We start from the raw sequence: 23,627 nt of genomic DNA, 5'->3' as shown, positions 1-23,627 counted from the left end.
CGCACTTTGCATTATAGAATTTACTGACTAATGAACAACAGGGTTTAAAAAAAAAAAAAAAGGTTTTAGCATCTTAACCAACTTTTTTTTGTATGAAACCAAATGAGATCAAATAATTAAAAACTAGCAGTAAATCCTGGTTGACTTTCCACATCACTCTAATGTCAAGTACACCATGACACCAAAGGCATTTTTTGACACCACAAAGTCTAGTCCTCTAGTCTGGTTTCTAATTTGTACACCACAAATACCTTTAAATAGATTTTAAACAGAAACGCAGCTGAAACCACCTGAACTTCCCGAGACATTGACCTTTTCTGGATCGTTTCCAATTTCTAACTAGTCAAGCTTTTGGGTAGAATGATAAGCTTGTGCAAATCTTGCATAAATTCAACCACTTATTATTTTTATATTTTAGTTGTGAATATTAGTTGGTCATAATGTTATGGCTGATCGGTATATACATACAGTACAGACCAAAAGTTTGGACACACCTTCTCATTCAAAGAGTTTTCTTTATTTTCATGACTATGAAAATTGTAGAGTCACACTGAAGGCATCAAGGGCTATTTGACCAAGAAGGAGAGTGATGGGGTGCTGCGCCAGATGATCTGGCCTCCACAGTCACCGGACCTGAACCCAATCGAGATGGTTTAGGGGTGAGCTGGACCGAAGAGTGAAGGCAAAAGTGCCAACAAGTGCCAAGCATCTCTCGGGGAACTCCTTCAAGACTGTTGGAAGACCATTTCAGGTGACTACCTCTTGAAGCTCATCAAGAGAATGCCAAGAGTGTGCAAAGCAGTAATCAAAGCAAAAGGTGGCTACTTTGAAGAACCTAGAATATGACATTTTTCAGTTGTTTCACACTTTTTTGTTATGGATATAATTCCATATATAATTCCACGTGTTAATTCATAGTTTTGATGCCTCAATCTACAATTTTCATAGTCATGAAAATAAAGAAAACTCTTTGAATGAGAAGGTGTGTCCAAACTTTTGGTCTGTACTGTATATGTGTGGGTAAATATTTGTGTGTGTACACTATATGTATTTTATATGTATACATGCTATACAGAAATATAATATAAAAAGTCCCAGTAAATCTTATTATAATAGACTTAACATCACTGGACATCTTAATAATTTTTTTCTAAATGTAACATGTCAGATGAAGATTAAAAGGAAGAACGCATTCCACTTTCACGATGGGAAAAACCAAATCAGTCTGTAAATGAGTGTAAATAATCCTCTTCTAAATCTGTTTCCATTCAGGGAGGGGGGGATTATTTGACCATACTGTGTCTGAAAACACAGAAAAAAATATTCACCATAAACACACTCGTGCAATAATGCTTAATAGCCCCAAAGCACATCTATTTATTCTAGCCATTCCTGAAATATACCACACAAACTAGTTTTCACTTTGCACTTTTGATTTTTTAACTCATTCTATGAATTTTCATTAGTAAAAAGAAACTGTCTTAAAAATGTTTTGCTGCAAAATTTTGAATAGGTTTGTTCCACTGGAAAAACCCTTAAACTTTACATAGAACCATTAAATATGGAATGTCCCCTTTTACAAGCAGAAGCCTATTAAAAAAAATAGAACAGCTCACCGATGTGGTCTTAAGCAACTATTTAATGTATATGAATCATAATTTTATGCTAACAATAATGTAGGGTATAAACATGAGGTTTATCAGAAGAGGGAACAGCAGCTGGGTGAAACTTTCACTTGCTAAAGATAAATCTTAAAACACAGTATCAAACAGGAACTGGAAATGGCAAAAAAAAATTGGTACGAAATACGCGATATCCGAGTTTTTATTTGTCGCATTCATCGGATAGTTGCTCAACCGAGCACTGAGCATGACAAAGAGGACTGTATAGTTGGTTCAAAACACTGTGTAACACTTTACAGACGGCACTTCAACAATGTACATTATACTATTATATTGCTTAATGCAGGGGTTTCCAATCTAGGGGTCAAAATCTAAATAATCCCGATTTACAGGTCCATCCACTTTTTTTTATATAAATATTATTCGAGTCTTTTGCTTCGACATGACACTCTATTAGAGAAGTCCAACAATAAGATGGACAAATTTTCCTCATTCATTTACCTCATGAGAGCTGAATTTTACCCTGAAGGGAACCGACACTAACCGGGGTTTCCTACTAAATTCTTTTGAATTTGATGATGAGTTTTTCAAAGCCGAATCCTCAATTCGCTTACTGCATCGATCACAATGACAGTGGAAAGTGATACGGGGTTTTACAGATCAAACGGTGAAAGATTAGGATGATTATCTCGCACGTGTCATCTCGTGAATGTGCTTTAAGTCCTTCCGATGTACAGAAGGTATTCCAAGTGAGTGTGTGTACAACGATGCCACTCGGATAACCGCTGCTTCTACACACATACACAACAAATTCTGTGTCAAACACAAACCACAAACAACAACAAAATTTAAATCATGTTATTCCGACAGTGCTGGTCCTACTTGAATCACACAGCCTCTTAATACCATCATGACGGCACGACTATAGAAACCATCGATATTAAAGAAAAACACAGGCCTTGGTGATTCCAGCTCAGACTCTGATTGGATAAAGCAAAAGCTTCAAGCAACATGGAATTTCTCTAAAAGAGCCCACGGTGCTGACCGTGAGGGGCTTACGGCAGATACCTTTGATCCCGGTAACACGTGATGTGATTGCTGAAATCAGATTGGACAGAAACTCTTATCTAAACTTACACTTCAGGAAGCAGCCCAAGTGACAGAAAGAATATGGAATGAAGAGAATGGACTATTGGAAATAAGACCAAATCTGTGATTCTGAGTTTAGCAGAGAAGACCTTGCTGGCCCTAATCATCTGACTCCATACTATGTCCTCTACATCTGCCTCTTTCAAACCAACTACCTGCATGTCTTCCTCACCAAATCCATAATCCTCCTCCTTGGTCTTCCTCTTTTCCTCCTTACTGGCGGCTCCATCATCAGCATTCTCCTACCGATGTACCACATGTCCCTCCTCTGCACATGTCCAAACCATCTCAATCGGGCCTCTCTCAATTTGTCCCCAAAAACGACCTGCATGCGCCGTCCCTCTAATAAACTAATTTCTAATCCTATCCATCGTCGTCACTCCCAATGAAAATCTAAACCTCCTCAACTCATACAACATAGTAGGTCTCACCACAGTCCTATAAACTTTCCCTTCCACTCTTGCAGATGTCAGGGACAAACATACACTTATAAAGAAAATCTTATTCATTTTTAATCACCACATTATCTGTGTAAAGCTGCTTTGAGAAAATGTTCATTGTTAAAAGCGCTATACAAATAAAAATGAATTGAATTGAATACCCTTCTAACACATATCACTTCCGCCAATTGTTTCTAGTACTATAACATGTTGAAATGGTACATCAGTCCTTTGATAAACCTGGAAAAATAAAAGAGCAGGGTTGAGGCTTAGGGACAATTTATGACATAACAGCTGCAAAGTTTTGTGGCTACTCCCCAAATTCGGGCATAATTCTAGCTATTAAACGAGTTCATACAGACACCGCTTGGCTTAAATCAATTTATAAACACCAGCTTCACAGTAAAAATGCCTTTTACATGACCTTTTTTTTTTTTTTTAACAATATAAACGTGCATTAAATCTTGTTTAAAAATATGTCTGAATACAAACAATGCTCAAACAAAAAAGCAATCAGCTGAGACTGATCTTAAAAAATTACACAAGCAGATTTGAGCATTTCTGTGAGCCTCTGGAGGACCACGATCTGAGGCTTTATCCTAAATTCGATAAAATAAATTATCCGTTTGGACACCAGCAATCAGCTCTAAAAACAGATTAGGATGTTTCTAAGAAATAAAACTTAGAACTTAGACTTTTAGGTGAGGATATGTCTTACGCAAAATAAAAACAATGTGTTTTCTGCATTTCAGAAATATAAATAACATGAACAGATGTTTGGTTATAAGATTCATTAGCGTTTGGTGCCTGGGCCTTCAGTGGGGACGTACCCAACTTAATCTACCTCTAAATACCACCACTATCACGTCACAATTATAGAAACCAACAACATAATACAAAAACGCAATACAACAACGTGTGGCTTTACAGAGAGAGAGAGGAATTTCACATATAAAGGGTGAAACCCGTTTTACTAAAGCAAGAAACCCAGTTAAGACTCCAAACCTCTACACTACAACCGCAACTGTGCCACCTACATCATCTGTAGCAGTTCAGAATCAATATTTGTCGAATAACATGACAAAAACATAAAAAATGGAAACAAAATACAACCCACTCACCAGAGATGCAGATTCATGATGTGCACCGCTCCTCAGAGGCTGTAAGCCAGTGGTACCGCTCGTATTCACTGATCTGGAAGCGGCGAACAAACCCTTCCCCTGTCTGAGACAAGCTAGCTAGCTTCGGGGTTGGCCGACCTCCTCACGATGTCTAGCTTTTCTTGAAAATGTATTTTTATGTATGTCCGAGACCAAATCAATTTCTCTTCCTCCGTAGGCGTAAAAATTTTTTTGATGTATTAACGTGTGCAGCGCGCTACAGACGTGTGTTGCCAGTCGAACTTGGCTGTAACAGTTTCCCTCTGACCAACCAATCAGAGGATGGAAAAATGCTGACGCTATTCCAGGCCAGCTGGCCCTGTGAGGCAAATGAGAAATCTGATTGGTTAAAGAAACAGATTTATTTCTTATAGAGACTAAGGTAAAAAGGCCAGCAGTACAGACTTTGAAGGCCCTGGGCAGATTAGATTGAAAAAATCTAACATCAACATACACATACTGGAAGCAGTGCAGCCAAGAGAAACGCTACGAAAGGAAGAACTGTTGGGAATAAATCTATACAATTTCATTAAACAAATATTAGAATTTAGGTTGTAAATGTAGGTCATTGCTTCTGATAGTGTTTAGGCCAGCAGAGAAGTCTTTGCTGGCCCTGATGGCACACCACTGGCATTTTCTAAAAATCCCATTCCACATTTACTCCCTATTCGATGTTATAATAAGCTAGGCACCTCTAAAAAAGGTGTTCCACTAGATTTTAGAGGGTGCTTGTGGAGATTTCAGGAGCAAGGGTGTTACTAAAGTCAGTTACTGATGTTGGAGAAGGAGGTGAGGAGGCCTTGGGTGCAATCAGCGTTTCAATTCATCCGAGAGGTGTTCAATAGGGTCGAGGGTCAGAGCTCTATAGCAGGCCAATCAAGATTTTTCACTCCAACCCATGCAAAGCATTTATACATACAGCTGGTTATACATGAAGCAGCAATGTCATGCTAGAAAAGGTTTGGAACAGGAGAAATGTGATTCTACCGCATGTAACGACGAGTCCCAATACACATTGTTCATATATTATATATCCTATAAGATAAATAGCTATGAAACAACCTGAGGGGAATTCGTTATTGTACTATTCTATTTATGAGCTGCTAAAAACGTAACTGGTCATGCATGCGACAAGCCACCGATCAGGTTTGAGCGCGCGCTCTGTTTTGGACTTGTTTTTCGATTCCCTATTTGTGGTGTCTATTAAGCACCAACATACAGTTCAGCATCAGTTCAACAGTAAGCAGAACATTTAGAGAGGAATAAATGATTAAAGAAAACCCTGACTCAACCACAAAAGCCACAACACCCATGGCCTTATTTGCACGATATTTCTTTTTAAGGTCCCATATTTTCCAGGCTATAAGCCGCTACTTTTTTAACGCGCTTTGAAACCCGCGGCTTAAACACTGAAGCGGCTAATTTATAGATTTTTCCTGGGTTTTCCCCGGTTTCACAAGCTTCAAGCCGCCAAAAAAACTGAGCCCCATAACATTAGACCAATGAAATTGAGGAACGGGTTCAGGTGAATCAATGAAATTCTTTATATTAAATCAGATGCGCTCCCACTGAATCGGGCCGCACCACATCATAAATATGGATGTTCCTTTGACGTTTGACCTGCCGCTCACTCGGACTGTCAACAGGAAATGCGAATCGTTCGACACGCTGAAAACAACCGGACTTCACCTGTGTTCTGAGCTGCACGGCTTCGGGAGAAAAGCTCCACCGATGGTGATTTTTAAAGGCACGACGATGCCAAAAGAACTGTTTAGATACAAGCCGTGTAACAGACACTGTCTTTCGTTGAAGCCTGTGTAAAGTTCATTAGTTTCAATGTAGGAACCTGCAACTTATAGACAGGTGCGGCTTAATTAAGTTCAAAATAAAAATCTTTTTCAAATTCAGTGGGTGGGGCTTATATTTGGGTGCGTTTAATAGTCCGGAAATTACGGTAGTTGAAAAGAAGGTCGGTGTTATAAGAGTAACATTAGAGTCTTTTTCCATAAACTGAGTTGATTGAGCAAATTGTCTTGTAAAAAATATGATAATCGGAACATTAATCATAATAAATCAAGCCATTATAAATCATAGCACTTTGAAGATTTGACTGAAGTCATATTTTATCTCTAGTTTAACTCAAGTATTTGGTTTGTGTACTTCGTCCAACACTGATCTCTATATCTTTCATCTACAAGAACACATGCCCCTATTTTCCATCTCTCTCTTTTCTCTCTTTTACACAAATTTGTTGGGATTTGGAGTTCATCACTGAATCGCACCGAAGACAAACAGTTATTAGAACAGATAGGAACGGTCTGTGTTGATGTGTTAAGTATTTCGAGTTGCGTTCGGCGCATGTAAAATGAGCTCTTCATCCTCAAGCACTCTTAAGCATTAAGCACCATATATTACATTCACATTTCAAAGAGCTCATCTCAAACCATATAGAGCTCTTCAAAGGACACGGAACAAAAGAGATGAAAAAAATATCTATGGTTGATATTGTAATCAGGTATTAACATAGTTATGTGACTCAAAGGAGCATGAATGGTGCGAAAAATTATTCGACATTGAGTTTTGATCAATGTTCATCAGATAGGGATAAAAAATGAGGTGCATGATTCTATCTTCAAACGAACAATTATAAGGAACAAACTTAAAAGTTGTTTTATTACTGCTTTTTCTGTTAAAAGCGCTATGCAAATAAAAATGACCTGAATTGATTTTTTCAGAAGTCAAGTTAAAAAAAAATATATCAATGAGTACTTTAGGATCTGAGTCTTTAGAAGAACTAAAAAAAAAAAAAAAAAAAAAACTCCAACAAAGACTCGAATTGGAGACACTCGTAAATCATATGCATGTATTTGCATGGAGTTTCTACCCAAGTGACCAAAGACTTTCTTTCATCTAATATAACTAACATGAAGTGACATATACCCTAGATATTAATTAATAGTGGATCATTTGATGAGCCAAATTCACAGAGGAAACAAAAGCTTTCCATGCCAGTATCACAGTCGATTTCTACTTATCTCTACTAGAAACCCATAACTGGAATATTGGTATATACCAGAAGTATAAACTACAATCTATGCAGTTAAGCACAGGGTAAGGAGTGACCTCAGTTGACCAGGATCATCCATAAATAAGATTTTAAGAAACGAAATCATGGGAGATAGAAAGATAAGTTTCAAAGAACAAAAAAAAAAAACCCTCACTGGAAAGAAGCCACCAGACTGGGGAACAAAAAGATTCACGTTCACTAAAGATAGAAAACCCAAGTGTTCTCTATTCTATCTTCACTTCCACTTTCAGTGTGGCTGGTAAAACAAATCAACAAAACAATTCCAAAGAATTAAGAAATACTTTTTTTCTTATATATGAAAGAATTATTACCTTTTATTTATTGACACCAATAAAGCTCAACGAAACCTTTTTTAAAAGAGTTTTAAAAGCATAATTTCAGATTAGTATTTCTACAATCAAACCCATTTATTTATCATTTGTGATATTTCAAAGTTAAACAAAATGTTAAAAGGACTCCAAAGAATTGTCATACTTATAATTTACAATCATTTACACATTATTCAGCTGACGACCGTTTAATCGACTCCAGTAAGAGCCAAAGATCCAGATTTTTTTTCTTCCTTTTATGCGGTTTTAAAGGTCAAGACCAAGCTTATTATTTCAAGGTATTTGTAGCATGTTTAATTGCATTATTTCTACACAAATGGACGCTCCAGTTACTTTCTAATATGTGATTTAAAAAAATAAACAAATAAAAATAATTATATATATATATATACACACACACACACACACACACACACACACACACACACACACACACTTTTTAAAAAAGTATTCAAATGTATAATATATATACAGTGAGGAAAATAAGTATTTGAACACCCTGCTTTTTTGCAAGTTCTCCCACTTAGAAATCATGGAGGGGTCTGAAATTGTCATCGTAGGTGCATGTCCACTGTGAGAGACATAATCTAAAAAAAAAAATCCAGAAATCACAATATATGATTTTTAAACTATTTATTTGTATGATACAGCTGCAAATAAGTATTTGAACACCTGTCTATCAGCTAGAATTCTGACCCTCAAAGACCTGTTAGTCTGCCTTTAAAATGTCCACATCCACTACATTTATTATCCTAAATTAGATGCACCTGTTTGAGGTCGTTAGCTGCATAAAGACACCTGTCCACCCCATACAATCAGTAAGAATCCAACTACTAACATGGCCAAGACCAATGAGCTGTCCAAAGACACTAGAGACAAAATTGTACACCTCCACAAGGCTGGAAAGGGAAATTGCCAAGCAGCTTGGTGAAAAAAGGTCCACTGTTGGAGCAATCAATAGAAAATAGAAGAAGCTAAACATGACTGTCAATCTCCCTCGGACTGGGGCTCAATGCAAGATCTCACCTCGTAGGGTCTCAATGATCCTAAGGAAGGTGAGAAATCAGCCCAGAACTACACGGGAGGAGCTGGTCAATGACCTGAATAGAGCTGGGACCACCGTTTCCAAGGTTACTGTTGGTAATACACTAAGACGTCATGGTTTGAAATCATGCATGGCATGAAAGGTTCCCCTGCTTAAACCAGCATATGTCCAGGCACGTTTTAAATTTGCCATTGACCATTTGGATGATCCAGAGGAGCCATGGGAGAAAGTCATGTGGTCAGATGAGACCAAAATAGAACTTTTGGGTCATAATTCCACTAAACGTGTTTGGAGGAAGAAGGATGATGAGTACCATCCCAAGAACACCATCCCTACTGTGAAGCATGGGGGTGGAAGCATCATGCTTTGGGGGTGTTTTTCTGCACATGGGACAGGGCGACTGCACTGTATTAAGGAGAGGATGACCGGGGCCATGTATTGCGAGATTTTGGGGAACAACCTCCTTCCCTCAGTTAGAGCATTGAAGATGGGTCGAGGCTGGGTCTTCCAACATGACAATGACCCGAAGCACACAGCCAGGATAACCAAGGAGTGGCTCTGTAAGAAGCATATCAAGGTTCTGGCGTGGCCTAGCCAGTCTCCAGACCTAAACCCAATAGAGAATCTTTGGAGGGAGCTCAAACTCCGTGTTTCTCAGCGACAGGCCAGAAACCTGACTGATCTAGAGAAGATCTGTGTGGAGGAGTGGGCCAAAATCCCTCCTGCAGTGTGTGCAAACCTGGTGAAAAACTACAGGAAACGTTTGACCTCTGTAATTGCAAACAAAGGCTACTGTACCAAATATTAACATTGACTTTCTCAGGTGTTCAAATACTTATTTGCAGCTGTATCATACAAATAAATAGTAAAAAAAATCATACATTGTGATTTCTGGATTTTTTTTTTAGATTATGTCTCTCACAGTGGACATGCACCTACGATGACAATTTCAGACCCCTCCATGATTTGTAAGTGGAAGAACTTGCAAAATAGCAGGGTGTTCAAATACTTATTTTCCTCACTGTATATATATATATATATATATATATATATATATAAAATTTAAACATTTTTATTTATCTGCAACTCCTATTACAGCCAGAACTACTGTCCTCACTATGCTGTAATACAATAATAATCCTTCGAAATTTAAGAATTCACCCATACTATAGTAGAAAGGAAAAAAGTGAAACCTTATTGTATAGAGAGCTCAGAATTTCAGGTAATTTCCACAGTTATGTTCTGGACTCTGTGCTGGTTAAGAAAGACTTGCTGTGTGAAGAGCTTGGGAACGAACCAAAGATCTAATTCCTCTTGAAAACTGAACATTGTTCAAATCAATTGTGGAAATTATCCCATGTGCTAGACTGCAGTTAAAATGACTGGTTACGCTGCTTTTTCGTGACAGGGAAATTGTTGTCACTGATGTAGAAAACAGAATTTTTTTTTATACATGAAAGCATTAACAACCATTTTACTCTAAGAACGCCCAAAAATATAATACATTAGTTTCATTTTTTATGATTTGATATATATTTTTTAGAGATTGATATCTGACATTATTTTGAGGCATGTTTTTTGGTAATATTGCTACACAAGGACCCTCTAGAATTTTTTTTTTATTTGTAATATTAAAAGTATATACAAATATTTATACATAGATTTTTATTAAGCATTAACAAGGATTTTATTGACTTCAGGAAGGACAATGGTTATGCATATTTATTTGTATTATTCTAAAGTATAATTTGAGATTTTATCTGCAATATTTCTACACAAGGACCATCCATTTATTTTTCATTTATGATATTATCCAAAGAATCCACCTTTTATCCATACTTATAATTTACAATCGTTTACATATTAATCGATTAATCGATTGACTACCATTTTATTGTCTCCAGTGTCTTTTTTGGATTATTAGTTTTAAAGATCAATACCAATAAATTGTTATTTTATTATATTATATCATTTATTATACATACATTTTTTGTACGCTTTACTATTCTTACACATGAACCCTCCATTTATTTTCATTTATGATATTTAAAAATAAAAATTATTTTAATAATTCCAAAAACATCTTTTTTTCCCATACATATAATTTATAATCAAATTAACCATTAACCAGCAACCAGATGTTTTATTAACCCCTACATTTTTCAGATTGTAGAGGTTTATTTCTGAACTCTCATTGGTTAATAATCAAATTAACTCTGGAATTTAGAAAACAAACAAAATCTGACTTCAGCACACAGACACAGCTATTACATGACACCTGCCAGATCTCAGATTAGTTGCTCCCTAAGGTGTTTGTTTATTTGGATCAAATTCGAGCTGTTGGAGAAAATAATACACCATAATAATAATAATAATAATAATAATAATAATAATAATAATAATAATAAACATGCTGACTGACAGCGACTGAACCACTGCGACACCTGCTTGAATAGAGCATCATGCTGGAGTGTGTGTGTGTGTGTGTGTGTGTGTGTGTGTGATAAAACACATGTCATGATGATGTGTGTATGATGGATTCCCACATAGATAGAGATCAGGGCTTTAATTCCTGTCCTATGGCAGGAAGTCAGAGCTCTAAACCTCTGCAATTGCGTGGCAGGAGAGATCCCAGTACCGCTGCAGCAGATTTTATTTATTTAGTTTAGTTTAGTTTATTTCCACGCCAACATATGAACAACACAGGAAACCCGAGACAGTTAATAAGGACGTGTTTGGTTTATTTGATTAAATTTTATGACGTCACAACCAAGTCGCATATGTTTCGTGCGCAGCCGCATCTTCTACTTACCCTCTTTGACGCCTGGGAGCTTTTTCTGGTCGATACTTAAATCCTCCATTTTGTTGTTATTAAAGACGGATTCAGCTTCCAGGAAGGAGAAAAAATAAAGGCTTCCAGTGATTTGGGCAGGTTTTTTGGTTCTCTCTATCTCTCTCTCTTTCTCTCTCTCGGTTCGGGCCCCTCCCTCTATCTTCACGACAGGGACGCATTTCAGCCACGCTTTACGGCAGAGACTTTGCGACAGCCGCTGCGAAATTATTTCCTTCCTTTAAGTGACGATCAAAAACTCTTTGTCAAGTGAAGGAAAAAAAAACTAATTTTAGTCACGTGTTTTTTGAATCTCGTTTCATTGTATATTTCAAAAATGGATTTTCATTTTCCTTTTGCACCAAGAAAGAAAATTTTTATTTTGAATATTGCATTTAAATATTCAGTCATTTAGTTCATTTATTATTGTCATTTAGTTCATTTCGTTCTTTTAATCAGAAATCAAATAAAATGTTACATTTTCAATAAGCTGATCCCCTGACACATCTAAATACTTAATAATAAATAAACTTTGGCCATAGTTTAAATATTTTAGATATGTATATATAACTGCATAGCGTATATGGAAGTCATGTGACAAAAGAACGACTGATTGAACGATAAATGAACGACTCGGATCAGAGGGCTACTCAATTTAGTTTCCTGTGTAATGCACTGCATAGCATACAGTGGTGTGAAACACAAGTGAACACAACATGCAGTTTTTAAATAAAGGTTTTTATTATTGAGGGAAAACAAAATCCAAAACTACATGGCCCTGTGTGAAAAAGTGTTTGTCCCCCTGTTAAAACTGTGGTTTATCACACCTGAGTTCAACTTCTCCAGCCACACCCAGGCCTGATTACTGCCACACCTGTTCCCAATCAATAAATCTCTTAAATAGGACCTGCCTGAAAAATTGAAGTAGACCAAAAGAGCCTCAAAAGTTAGACGGCATGCTGAGAGCCAAAGAAATTTTGAAACAAATGAGAAAGAAAGTAATTGAGATCTATCAGTCTGGAAAAGGTTATAAAGCCATTTCTAAAGCTTTGGGACTCCAGCGAACCACAGTGAGAACCATTATTCACAAATGGCAAAACCATAGAACAGTGGAGGACCTTCCCAGGAGTGGCCAGCCGACTAAAATTATTTCAAGAGCACAGCGACGACTCATCCAAAAGGTCACAAAAGACCCCACAACAACATCCAAAGAACTGCAGGCCTCACTTGCCTCAGTTAAGGTCAACTCAGACTAGAAAAGTCGATAGGTAAACTTCCCAATTCTTAATCCAAATAACCTATGGAGATTTTGTGATGCCCCTCCAGTAGAAAATGAGCGAATCACTCTTTGAGACTACTCGTTCCTCTGAATCAAATTGAAGACTCGTTCAAAATGAATGAATCGTTCATGAATGACCACAGTGCTGACCAGTGCATTTCAGAGATTAATATCCAATAGATTATTAGCTATTAATTAAATTAAATTTACCTGTTTGGAAACTGTAAAAATTATTGGTGTAATATCAATGTGTTTAATGAACACCGTTCTTCTTTAAGAACGGTGTTCATTAAACACATTGTCACCTGTACAGCTAAGCAGGAGTGGTGGCCAATTAGTGCATTTTATTTCAAATTGATTTCGGTTATGATATAATTCAATTTAACGATTTGTCAGTTTAAATCATATAACTATGATCTCACAGTGCAATAAAATAAAAAGGAATAGTGATAATAGCTAAAATGTTTCCTTTTATATATTGTCAATATATCTTGGTTAATAAACCTCTGGATGGGTCATAAACATTCAAATGAATATATGTCAGTCAAGTATGATTTCTTTGATTCAGTCAAAAAACTCTGTCTGAAACTGCAGGGACAGGACAGAAGACAGGAAGGGACAGTTACCGTATTTTACATAAGCATTTGTAATTCTGCAAAACTCTCTTTTGAAGCTGTACACATGGTTTGTGGTGGAACCAAAACAGAAGTGAACAAAACAGCTTCAGATGTGACCTTTTTCCTTTTTTTTTTTTTTTTTGTTTGAGTTGGGGCCAGTAGCTTAGTTGTTAAGGCATTGGACTTTGGATCTGAAGGTCGTGAGCACAAATCCAAGCCATGCCAAGCTGCCACCCCTAGACCCCTGTGCAAACACCATACAGTAGCTACTCAGTTGTTTGAATAAGATAAATGTAAGTCAATCTGGATGAGGGCATCTGCCATAAAAAATTTTTATTTTCCAATGTTTCACAATTTCCAAAATCTGAAATTGTGGATTTTAGTTTTAGCTCAAACCACAAAAGCTTGCATACGCAATTACGAAAATAAGTAAACAGGATTTCCCGCTTCCAATTGGCACCTTCAATGGCCAGGTAAATCTATTTTTAGGTGAGCAAGAAGTATGGAAATAGATGTGTAAAAGTTAACAACAGTGGATATCCTTTGGTTGCAATAATCCCAACTATACAATCCCTGTAGCTGGTAACCGACTAACATTACCACAAACTCCTCTTTTGTGATGGTTTCACAGCTTTGTATTCTGTTGTTTTGGAAGGGTTTCTCCTCTTCTGGAGATGAAGTGCTGATCAATTGGATTAAAGTTAAGTAAGACAGTATAATTGTCCAGTGTGTTTTGGTCCATTGTCTTGCTGCATGATGAAGTTCCTTCCAATTAGACTGGGTGGATTTCTTTGTAAATTGGCAGGCAGTGTGTCTGATTACTTTTCTGTCCAAAATTGACTGTAGAATTTTCTGCTGCTATAATCATGAGTTCCATCATTAATAAAGAGTATTAGGTCTGTTCCAGAAGTAGCCGTGCAAACCCCAGCCATGACCCCACTTACATGTTTGACCGATAAGCTCAAATATTTTGGATCATGAGCAGATCCTTTCTTTCTCCACACTTCAGCCTTTGGTAGAGACCAATCTGCTGGAATCTTATCTTGGTTCCAGAAGCTTTGTGGCTGATTTCTGTATTTCTATGGAATTTCCACTCTGGTCTTTAGATTCTTATTCATGATGAGTAGTTTTGGTGTGACCTATATATTTCCAAAAGTCTTCTTTGGAAGGTAAATTCTGACCCTTTTTTGTGAATTTCCCATAGATTTTTTTTTATGATATTAGGTACTGTACTGTTGTTTTTTTGTTTGTTTTTTCCCTTCAACCTGTTTGAGTTTGATGGTTGTTAGTACAGTAGTTTATCCATTTTAACAAGGTGAAATCTAGATCTCAAACCAGAAGTAGATATTCAAATCTACCAATTGTTTAAGCAATCAGCCTAAAAGAGCACACCTGAGTAACAAGAAACACCTGTCAGTCATGTTCCAGTATTTTTTGATCACCTAAAAAATGAATGGGCTGAAACAAAAGGTGCCATGTTCTAAGTTGTTTAACACACCTAGATGTAAACATCAGGAAATAAAACCTGAAATTTCGGATATTTCATCTCAACTTTTGAATTTCTTTAGAGTACATCACAAGTAAATTGGCCTAACAGTTCCAGTACTTTTGGAATGAACTATGTGTTTCCACTGCTTTTGATTAATGTAGAGCATTTTATATGTAAAATAAAATGTTGCACCAAATGCCACATTTATGCACAAAGTAGTGTGAAAAGTTCTGAAAAAGTGAATCAAAAATGCTTAAGCACTTGTGAAAAGACTTAACATGGTCAACATTCATACCAGTTCAGAGAAGCTTAGTCACTGCTCTGGCTAAACATTTGACAGTTTGCACAGTTAAAAACGATATCACACATGAACACACACCATGTCATTAGAGCCAAACTAAGGAACGGACCGTGTTTCCCACAAATGTAAGTATAATGTGCACTGAGACAATGCTCCGCTGACTGACATGATGATGTATATATGTATATATATATATATATATATATATATATATATATATATATATATATATATATATATATATATATATATATATATATATTCAATTCAATTCAATTCATTTTTATTTGTATAGCGCTTTTAACAATGAACATTGTCTCAAAGCAGCTTTACACAGATAATGCGGTGATTAAAAATGAATATGTTCTTTATGAGTAAGTTTGTCCCTGATGAGCAAGCCGGTGGCGACTGGCGACTGTGGCAAGGAAAAACTCCCCGAGATGGCATAAGGAAGAAACCTTGAGAGGAACCAGACTCAAGAGGGAACCCATCCTCATCTGGGTTACACCGAATGTCCATTTGTGGCGGGTATACAATGTTGCGGGGTGCAGTGATGATGATCAAAAGCGAAGTGTATTTCTGAGTCAGTGTAGGAGACTGTTGACATCAGTGTAGGAGACTGTTGACATCCAATCCAGGCAGGCCTGGATGAAGTGGGAAGATCCACGGGGGGATGAGGGGCAGGAACAGTGGTCACTGGAGCCTCAGGAGCATGTTTAACTCGACCGAGAGAGAGAGAGAGAGAGAGAGAGAGAGAGAAGAGGGTGACAGGAAGAGAAGGATATGGATTATTAAGTGTACCTATTGTTGCATGAGAGTTAAAGTCACTGTGCAGTTTGGACTCCGGCAAGACTCGCTATAGCAGCATAACTAAAAGGGAGAACCAGAAGGCAACACAGACATGAGGGATCTCTGGGATAAGAGACGGCCCACCACACCACCATCAACAAACCTGAGTGAACACGTGAATGTGAGGGGACGACAGCGTACAAATATCCCAGTTCACCAAACACTCTATATCAATGTTCCCTCCAGATCTGAGCCTTTACCTGAGAAAAAATCTACTGATTAAAGGCTTGACTGAATAAATATGTTTTCAACCTCGACTTGAACACTGAGACTGTGTCTGAGTCCCGAACACTGATAGGAAGGCTGTTCCATAACTGCGGGGCTTTATAAGAGAAAGATCTGCCCCCTGCTGTAATCTTCATTATTGGAGGAACCAACAGATAGCCTGCACCTTTTGATCTAAGTAGGCGTGGAGGATCATACTGGTACAGAAGTTCACTCAGATACGGTGGTGCGAGACCATTAAGTGCTTTATATGTCAGTAGTAAAATTTTATAATCAATGCGAGATTTGATTGGGAGCCAGTGTAGACTGATTAATACAGGGGTGATGTGGTCATATTTCCTAGATCTAGTGAGGACTCTTGCTGCTGCATTCTGAACTAACTGAAGCTTATTTATGCACCTACTCGCACACCCAGACAGTAAAGCGTTACAGTAGTCTAATCTAGAAGTAACAAAAGCATGAACTAGTTTTTCTGCATCCTGTAACGACATCATATTTCTAATTTTAGCAATATTTCTAAGGTGAAAGAAGGCGATCCTGGTAATATTATTCACGTGAGCCTCAAAGGAAAGACTCGAGTTAATAATCACACCAAGGTCTTTGACAGCCGTACACGCTGAAACAGAAACACCATCCAGAGATGTTAGGTAATCGGAAAGTTTGCTTCTAGCTGCATGTGGTCCTAGTAAAAGTACTTCCGTCTTATCTGAGTTTAGCAGAAGAAAGTTATCGAGCATCCACTGTCTAATGTCCTTTACACATTTTTTTACATTGTTAAGCTGATCTCTCTCATCTGGCTTTGCTGAAATATATAGCTGTGTATCATCAGCATAGCAATGGAATCTAATACCATGTTTATGAATAATTTCTCCAAGAGGCAGCATATATAAAGAGAAAAGCAGAGGGCCTAAGACAGATCCTTGAGGAACACCAAACTTTACCTCAGAGAGTGTGGAGAACTCACCATTAACATCAACAAACTGATAGCGATCAGTCAAATAAGACCTGAGCCAAGAGAGAGCCGTTCCCTTTATTCCAACAACGTTCTCAAGTCTAGCAAGTAGTATAGTGTGATCAATGGTGTCAAAAGCTGCACTAAGGTCGAGCAAAACAAGTAAGGAGACAAAACCCTGATCAGAGGACAATAACAGGTCATTTACCACCTTAACTAGCGCCGTCTCTGTGCTATGATGAGGCCGAAATCCTGACTGATACATTTCAAAAATATTATTCATAAGTAGGTGTGAGCATAACTGCTGTGCTACAACCTTTTCCAAAATTTTGGCTATGAAGGGGAGATTTGATATTGGTCTGTAGTTGGACAGCTGACATGGGTCAAGGTCAGGTTTCTTAATTAGGGGGTGGATAACTGCCAGTTTGAAGGATTTTGGTACAAAACCAGTGCTAATGGAAGAGTTTATTATTTTTAAAACAGGTTCAATTACCTCTGGAATGATCTGTTTAAAGAAACTTGTAGGCAAGGGATCGAGAATGCAGGTTGATGATTTTGATGAGGAAATTAATGAAATTAAGTCATTCTCGTGAATAGGAGTAAAACTTTGTAATTGATTGTCTGTTATAATTACACTGCTGTCTACAGGGTTACTTGTAAAATAATTTGGCTTTATATTAACCGTCTGGATTTTTTGCCTGATGTTTTCAATTTTATTATTAAAAAAGTTCATGAAATCATTAGTACCTAATGATGGTGTGCATGTGAGTGCAGTGCTTTTATTCCCTGTTAATTTTGCTACCGTGCTGAATAAAAATCTAGGATTATGCTTGTTATTTTCTATGAGGGTGGAGAAATATGCTGATCTAGCAGCACTAAGAGATTTTCTATAAATTAGGAGGCTCCCCTTCCATGCTATTTGAAATACTGTTAATTTTGTTTGACGCCATTTACGTTCTAATTTTCGAGTGGTCTGTTTTAAGGTGCGTGTATGATCATTAAACCACTGTGCTAATTTTTTCTCCCTGATCATTTTGGTCTTAAGGGGAGCTACATCATCTAGGGTATAACGTAATGTTGATTCTAGGTGTTCAGTGGCCCAGTCGAGCTCTGCAGGGTCAGACGGAGATCTATCTAATATCGTAATTTCTGGAAGATTGTTAATAAAACGCGCTGTTGTAGCTGACGTGAAAGTACGCTTAACACGATAACGTGGTGAAGTAGTAATGCAATGACTGAGGCAAATTTTAAAAGAGATGAGATAATGGTCTGAAATAGCTTCAGACTGTGGAATTATGACTACGTTTTTTATTTTTAATCCAAATGTTAACAACAAATCGAGAGTGTGTCCACCACTATGAGTGGGTCCTATAACATTCTGATTAATTCCAACTGAATCTAGAATGGACACAACTGCTGCTCTTAAGGAGTCTTCCTGATGATCAAAATGAATGTTAAAATCACCAACAATTAATGCTTTGTCTAGAGAAGTAACTAAATTTGTGATGAAATCTGCAAATTCTATGAGAAAATCAGAGTAGGGCCCTGGGGGTCTATAAATAATAATGAGTGGAATTGTCTGACTGGACCTGCTTTCAGACACTGAATATTTTATGCTGGTGTAAAGAACTTCAAATGTTTTACATTTGTGTTTAGTCTTTTGTGTGACGCTTAGATTATTATTATAAATAGCTGCGACTCCGCCTCCTCTGCCATTTAGACGGGGTTGGTGTATGTAACTATACCCAGGAGGACTCGCTTCATTTAATGCTAAATATTCATTTGGTTTAATCCATGTTTCTGTCAAACACATTATTTTAAACTCCTGGTCGGTAATAATTTCGTTTACATTAAGCGCTTTAGACGTGAGAGATCTAATATTCAGCAATCCTATCTTTAGATCAGAGGTGCTGGCTGTGCGTTCAGTCCTATTTAATTTTAAGTTAATCAGGTTACTAAAACAGACTTTCTGAGAATTCCTATATGTTGGTTTCGCTCGGGGGACAGACACAGTCTCAATTTGGTGGATCCTGAGTAACGACTCTGTGCAGCTAGCAGATGGTCGGTTTAGCCTGTCTGTCTGCTCCCTGGCCTTGGCTCTAGACAGTCACTTGTTAACTAATGCTGTTCTGAGACTATGACCTATACTACAAGAAATGAGAGCAGCACCTTCCCGAGTGGGATGGACACCGTCCCGCCCTAACAGGCCAGCCTTGCCCTCAAAAATGCTCCAATTATTAATGAAGCCCACATTATTTTTGGAGCACCACTCGGACATCCAGCAGTTCAGCGACCATAACCTGCTGTAGGCTACATCGCCACGTCGTATTGGGATGGGGCCAGAGCATATTACAGCATCGGACATTGCCTTCGCTAATTTACACACCTCTATAATATTACTCTTAGTAACCTCTGACTGTCGAAGGCGTATATCATTAGCTCCTGTGTGAAAAACTATCTTAGAGAACCTATGCTTTCCTAAGAATCTAAGCTGACCTGCTATGTCCGGCGCCCTGGCTCCCGGTATACACATGACCTGTGCTGCTGGTGCCCCTAAAGGTCTAGCTAATTTCACGTGCCTCAGAATGGAGTCTCCTAAAACCAGAGCTCTTTCAGGTTTCTCAGCGGGTGCTTCACTGAGGAGAGCAAACCTGTTGGACACGTGAAACGGAGAGGAATGGTGCTCCCGTGGGCGAGCCTTAGCGTTAGCTTTGGCTTTGCGAATATGCTGCCGAGTCGTCACCCATTCGCCCCGCTGCAAGGGCTCTAATGCCGGAGTCGGGGGAATATTAACTTCACCTAGGGCATCCAGACTTTCCCCTGCAGAACCTGGACTGCTCTCGCACTCACTACTTCTCTCTAGACTCTGGATGCGCTCCTCTAATGCTAAGATCTTCTCCGTCAAAGAGCAAACTAGCTTACACTTCTTACAGATTAAATTATCGCTAACAACGGAGACTGACTAAACATGTCACACTTCACACACTGAATGAACTGGATGTTCGCCATAGCAGAGAAATTACGTACCCTTAATGTGGTTAATGTACTGTGTGTTCGTAGTTCTGGTGGGAATATCCTCCACGCACTGCTTTCAAATTCTCAAACAGGGATAAAAGCGCTCTTCCGAAAGCAAAAATACACGAGACGGAGCTGCTTGCAGCTTGGTGCGCTTGACGTTCCCTTCCGGGTTTGGTTTGAAATCCTGCACATATATATTCATATATACAGTGGGTACGGAAAGTATTCAGACCCCCTTAAATTTTTCACTCTTTTTTATTTTGCAGCCATTTGCTAAAATTATTTAAGTTCATTTCTTTTCCTCATTAATGCACACATAGCACCCTATATTGACAGAAAAACACAGAATTGTTGACACTGTTGCAGATTTATTAAAAAAGAAAAACTAAAATATCACATGGTCCTAAGTATTCAGACCCTTTGTTTAGTATTTAGTAGAAGCCCCCTTTTGATCTAATACAGCCATGAGTCTTTTTGGGGAGGATGCAACAAGTTTTTCACACCTGGATTCAGGGATCCTCTGCCATTCCTCCTTGCAGATCCTCTCCAGTTCTGTCAGGTTGGACGGTAAACGTTGGTGGACAGCTATTTTTAGGTCTCTCCAGAGATGCTCAATTGGGTTTAAGTCATTGCTCTGGCTGGGCCATTCAAGAACAGTCACAGAGTTGTTGTGAAGCCACTCCATCGTTATTTTAGCTGTGTGCTTAGGGTCATTGTCTTGTTGGAAGGTAAACCTTCAGCCCAGTCTGAGGTCCAAAGCACTCTGGAGAAGGTTTTCGTCCAGGATATCCCTGTGCTTGGCCGCATTCATCTTTCCCTTGATTGCAACCAGTCGTCCTGTCCCTGCAGCTGAAAAACACCCCCACAGCATGATGCTGCCACCACCATGCTTCATTGTTGAGACTGTACTGGACAGGTGATGAGCAGTGCCTGGTTTTCTCCACACATACCGCTTAGAATTAAGGCCAAAAAGTTCTATCTTGGTCTCATCAGACCAGAGAATCTTATTTCTCACCATCTTGGAGAACTCCATGCGGGTTTTCATGTGTCCTGCACTGAGGAGAGGCTTCCGTCGGGCCACTCTGCTATAAAGCCCCACTGGTGAAGGGCTGCAGTGATGGTTGACTTTCTACAACTTTCTCCCATCTCCCGACTGCATCTCTGGAGCTCAGCCACAGTGATCTTTGGGTTCTTCTTTACCTCTCTCACCAAGGCTCTTCTCCCCCGATAGCTCAGTTTAGCCGGTCGGCCAGCTCTAGGAATGGTTCTGGTCGTCCCAAACGGCTTCCATTTGAGGATTATGGAGGCCACTGTGCTCTTAGGAACCTTAAGTGCAGCAAAAATTTTTTTGGAACCTTGGCCAGATCTGTGCCTTGCCACAATTCTGTCTCTGAGCTCTTCAGGCAGTTCCTTTGACCTTAATGATTCTCATTTGCTCTGACATGCATTGTGATCTGAAAGGTCTTATATAAACAGGTGTGTGGCTTTCCTAATCAAGTCCAATCAGTATAATCAAAAATTTCTGGACTCAAATGAAGGTGTAGAACCATCTCAAGGATGATCAGAAGAAATGGAGAGCACCTGAGTTAAATATATGAGTGTCACAGCAAAGGGTCTGAATACTTAGGACCAAGTGATATTTCAGTTTTTCTTTTTTAATAAATCTGCAAAAAGGTCAACAATTCTGTGTTTTTCTGTCAGTATGGGGTGCTATGTGTACATTCATGAGGAAAAGAAATGAACTTAAATGATTTTAGCAAATGGCTGCAATATAACAAAAAGTGAAAAATTTAAGGGGGTCTGAATACTTTCCGTACCCACTGTATATATATATATATATATATATATATATATATATATATATATATATATATATATATATGTATATATATATATATATATATATATATATATATATATATATATATATATATATATTACAGTGCATTTAAAATGTATTCAGAATACCTTCATTTTTTATTTTATGTTGCAGCCTGATACTACACATTCAAATAGATTTTCTACAAAGGGCTGGCTGGTGTGGGTGCAGGTTTTCATTCACTCCAAGCAAGGGCCACACCTCACCTGATAGTCGTTGAAAATGAGATTTAAACAAGTGAAAACTGATGTTGCGTTTGCTTGGTTGGAATGAAAACCTGAACCCACAAACACTAAGTACCACATAATGACAGTGAAAAGTGAAAACAGAAGAAAACAGAATTTGATTTGGTTTATTTAATCGAGGGATATTCTGCCATTATTTTTGGCAAATCCTCTTAAATTGGGTCAAGTTGGATTGGGATTGTTGGTAGACAGCCACTTTAGATCTCAGTAGTCAGATCCCTCCAAAGATGATCAATAGGATTCAAGTCAGGGCTCTGGCTGGGCCACTCTAGGTGCAGAATAACACCCCCATAGCATGATGCTGCCACTATCGTGCTTTACTTTTGGGATGGTTTTGGGCAGGTGGTGCCTTATTTCCTCCCGACATAACGTTTAGAATTGAGAATAAACAGTTAGCCAATCTTGGTTTCAGTAGATCAGAGAATCTTGTTTCACAGAGTCTGAAAATCCTTCAGGTGCCTGTTGGCAAACTCCAAGCAGGCTTTCATGGGAATTTGTACGGTGGAGAAGCTTCTGTCCTGCCACTGCCATTAATCCCAGATTGATGAAGGGCTGCAGTGATGTTGTCTTTCTGGAAATTTGTTCCATCTCTACACAGGAGAGCAGTCAAAGTGACTATTTGGTTCTTTGTCATCTCTCTTACTAAAGGAATCTTCAGTGCAGCAGAATTTTTTTCCTGTTAAAATGGACGGACCAATATCTCCAATAGACTCAAAATGTCAAAACCTTTGAAAGATAATGTTTATTTCTATCGAGAAAGTTAGCTAAAGGGGGCCCATATTGCATGGTGGTTGGATTTTATTTTGAAATGTTACCTTGTTAAAAAGAACCCAAGCCTCCATTCTTTAAGCCATTCATAAAGTTATTTAAGTAAATAAAGTTCTTTTAGCTAGTCTTTAACAATGGAAATTCTCCTAAAGCATCTTTACAGAGATTAATAGGTCATAAAATGTAAGGTTATGCTGTATTCTGCACACTAAACATCTGTTTAAATCTTATTCTTTCATCTGCTCCCATTAGGGGTCGCCACAGCAGATCATCTGCACTCTTTTCTTCACTTCTCTAACACACTCTCCTTTACTTTGCACTGTTGTGCTAAAAGTCAAGAGT

General features: G+C 38.1%; 1 protein-coding gene across 2 annotated transcripts in view; it reads right to left on the bottom strand.

Moving 5' to 3' along the window:
- ccdc50a (coiled-coil domain containing 50a) overlaps nucleotides 1-11,877 on the bottom strand; it is a 28,045-nt gene extending 16,168 nt beyond the window's left edge. The window contains exon 1 of one of the 2 annotated variants that reach the window (XM_083558178.1): nucleotides 11,646-11,877. In XM_083558178.1, the coding sequence (XP_083414304.1) occupies nucleotides 11,646-11,694 (49 nt within the window). In that variant the 5' untranslated portion in view covers nucleotides 11,695-11,877. The remainder of the gene's footprint in view (nucleotides 1-11,645) is intronic. The other variant, XM_083558179.1, reaches the window with a different exon arrangement.
- Nucleotides 11,878-23,627: the final 11,750 nt, after the last annotated feature.

Source organism: Silurus aristotelis, assembly GCF_946808225.1.
Source record: "Silurus aristotelis genome assembly, chromosome: 13".
Lineage (NCBI taxonomy): Eukaryota > Metazoa > Chordata > Actinopteri > Siluriformes > Siluridae > Silurus > Silurus aristotelis.
Note: the sequence above shows the minus strand (reverse complement) of the source record. Positions and strands in the feature narration are given on the sequence as shown.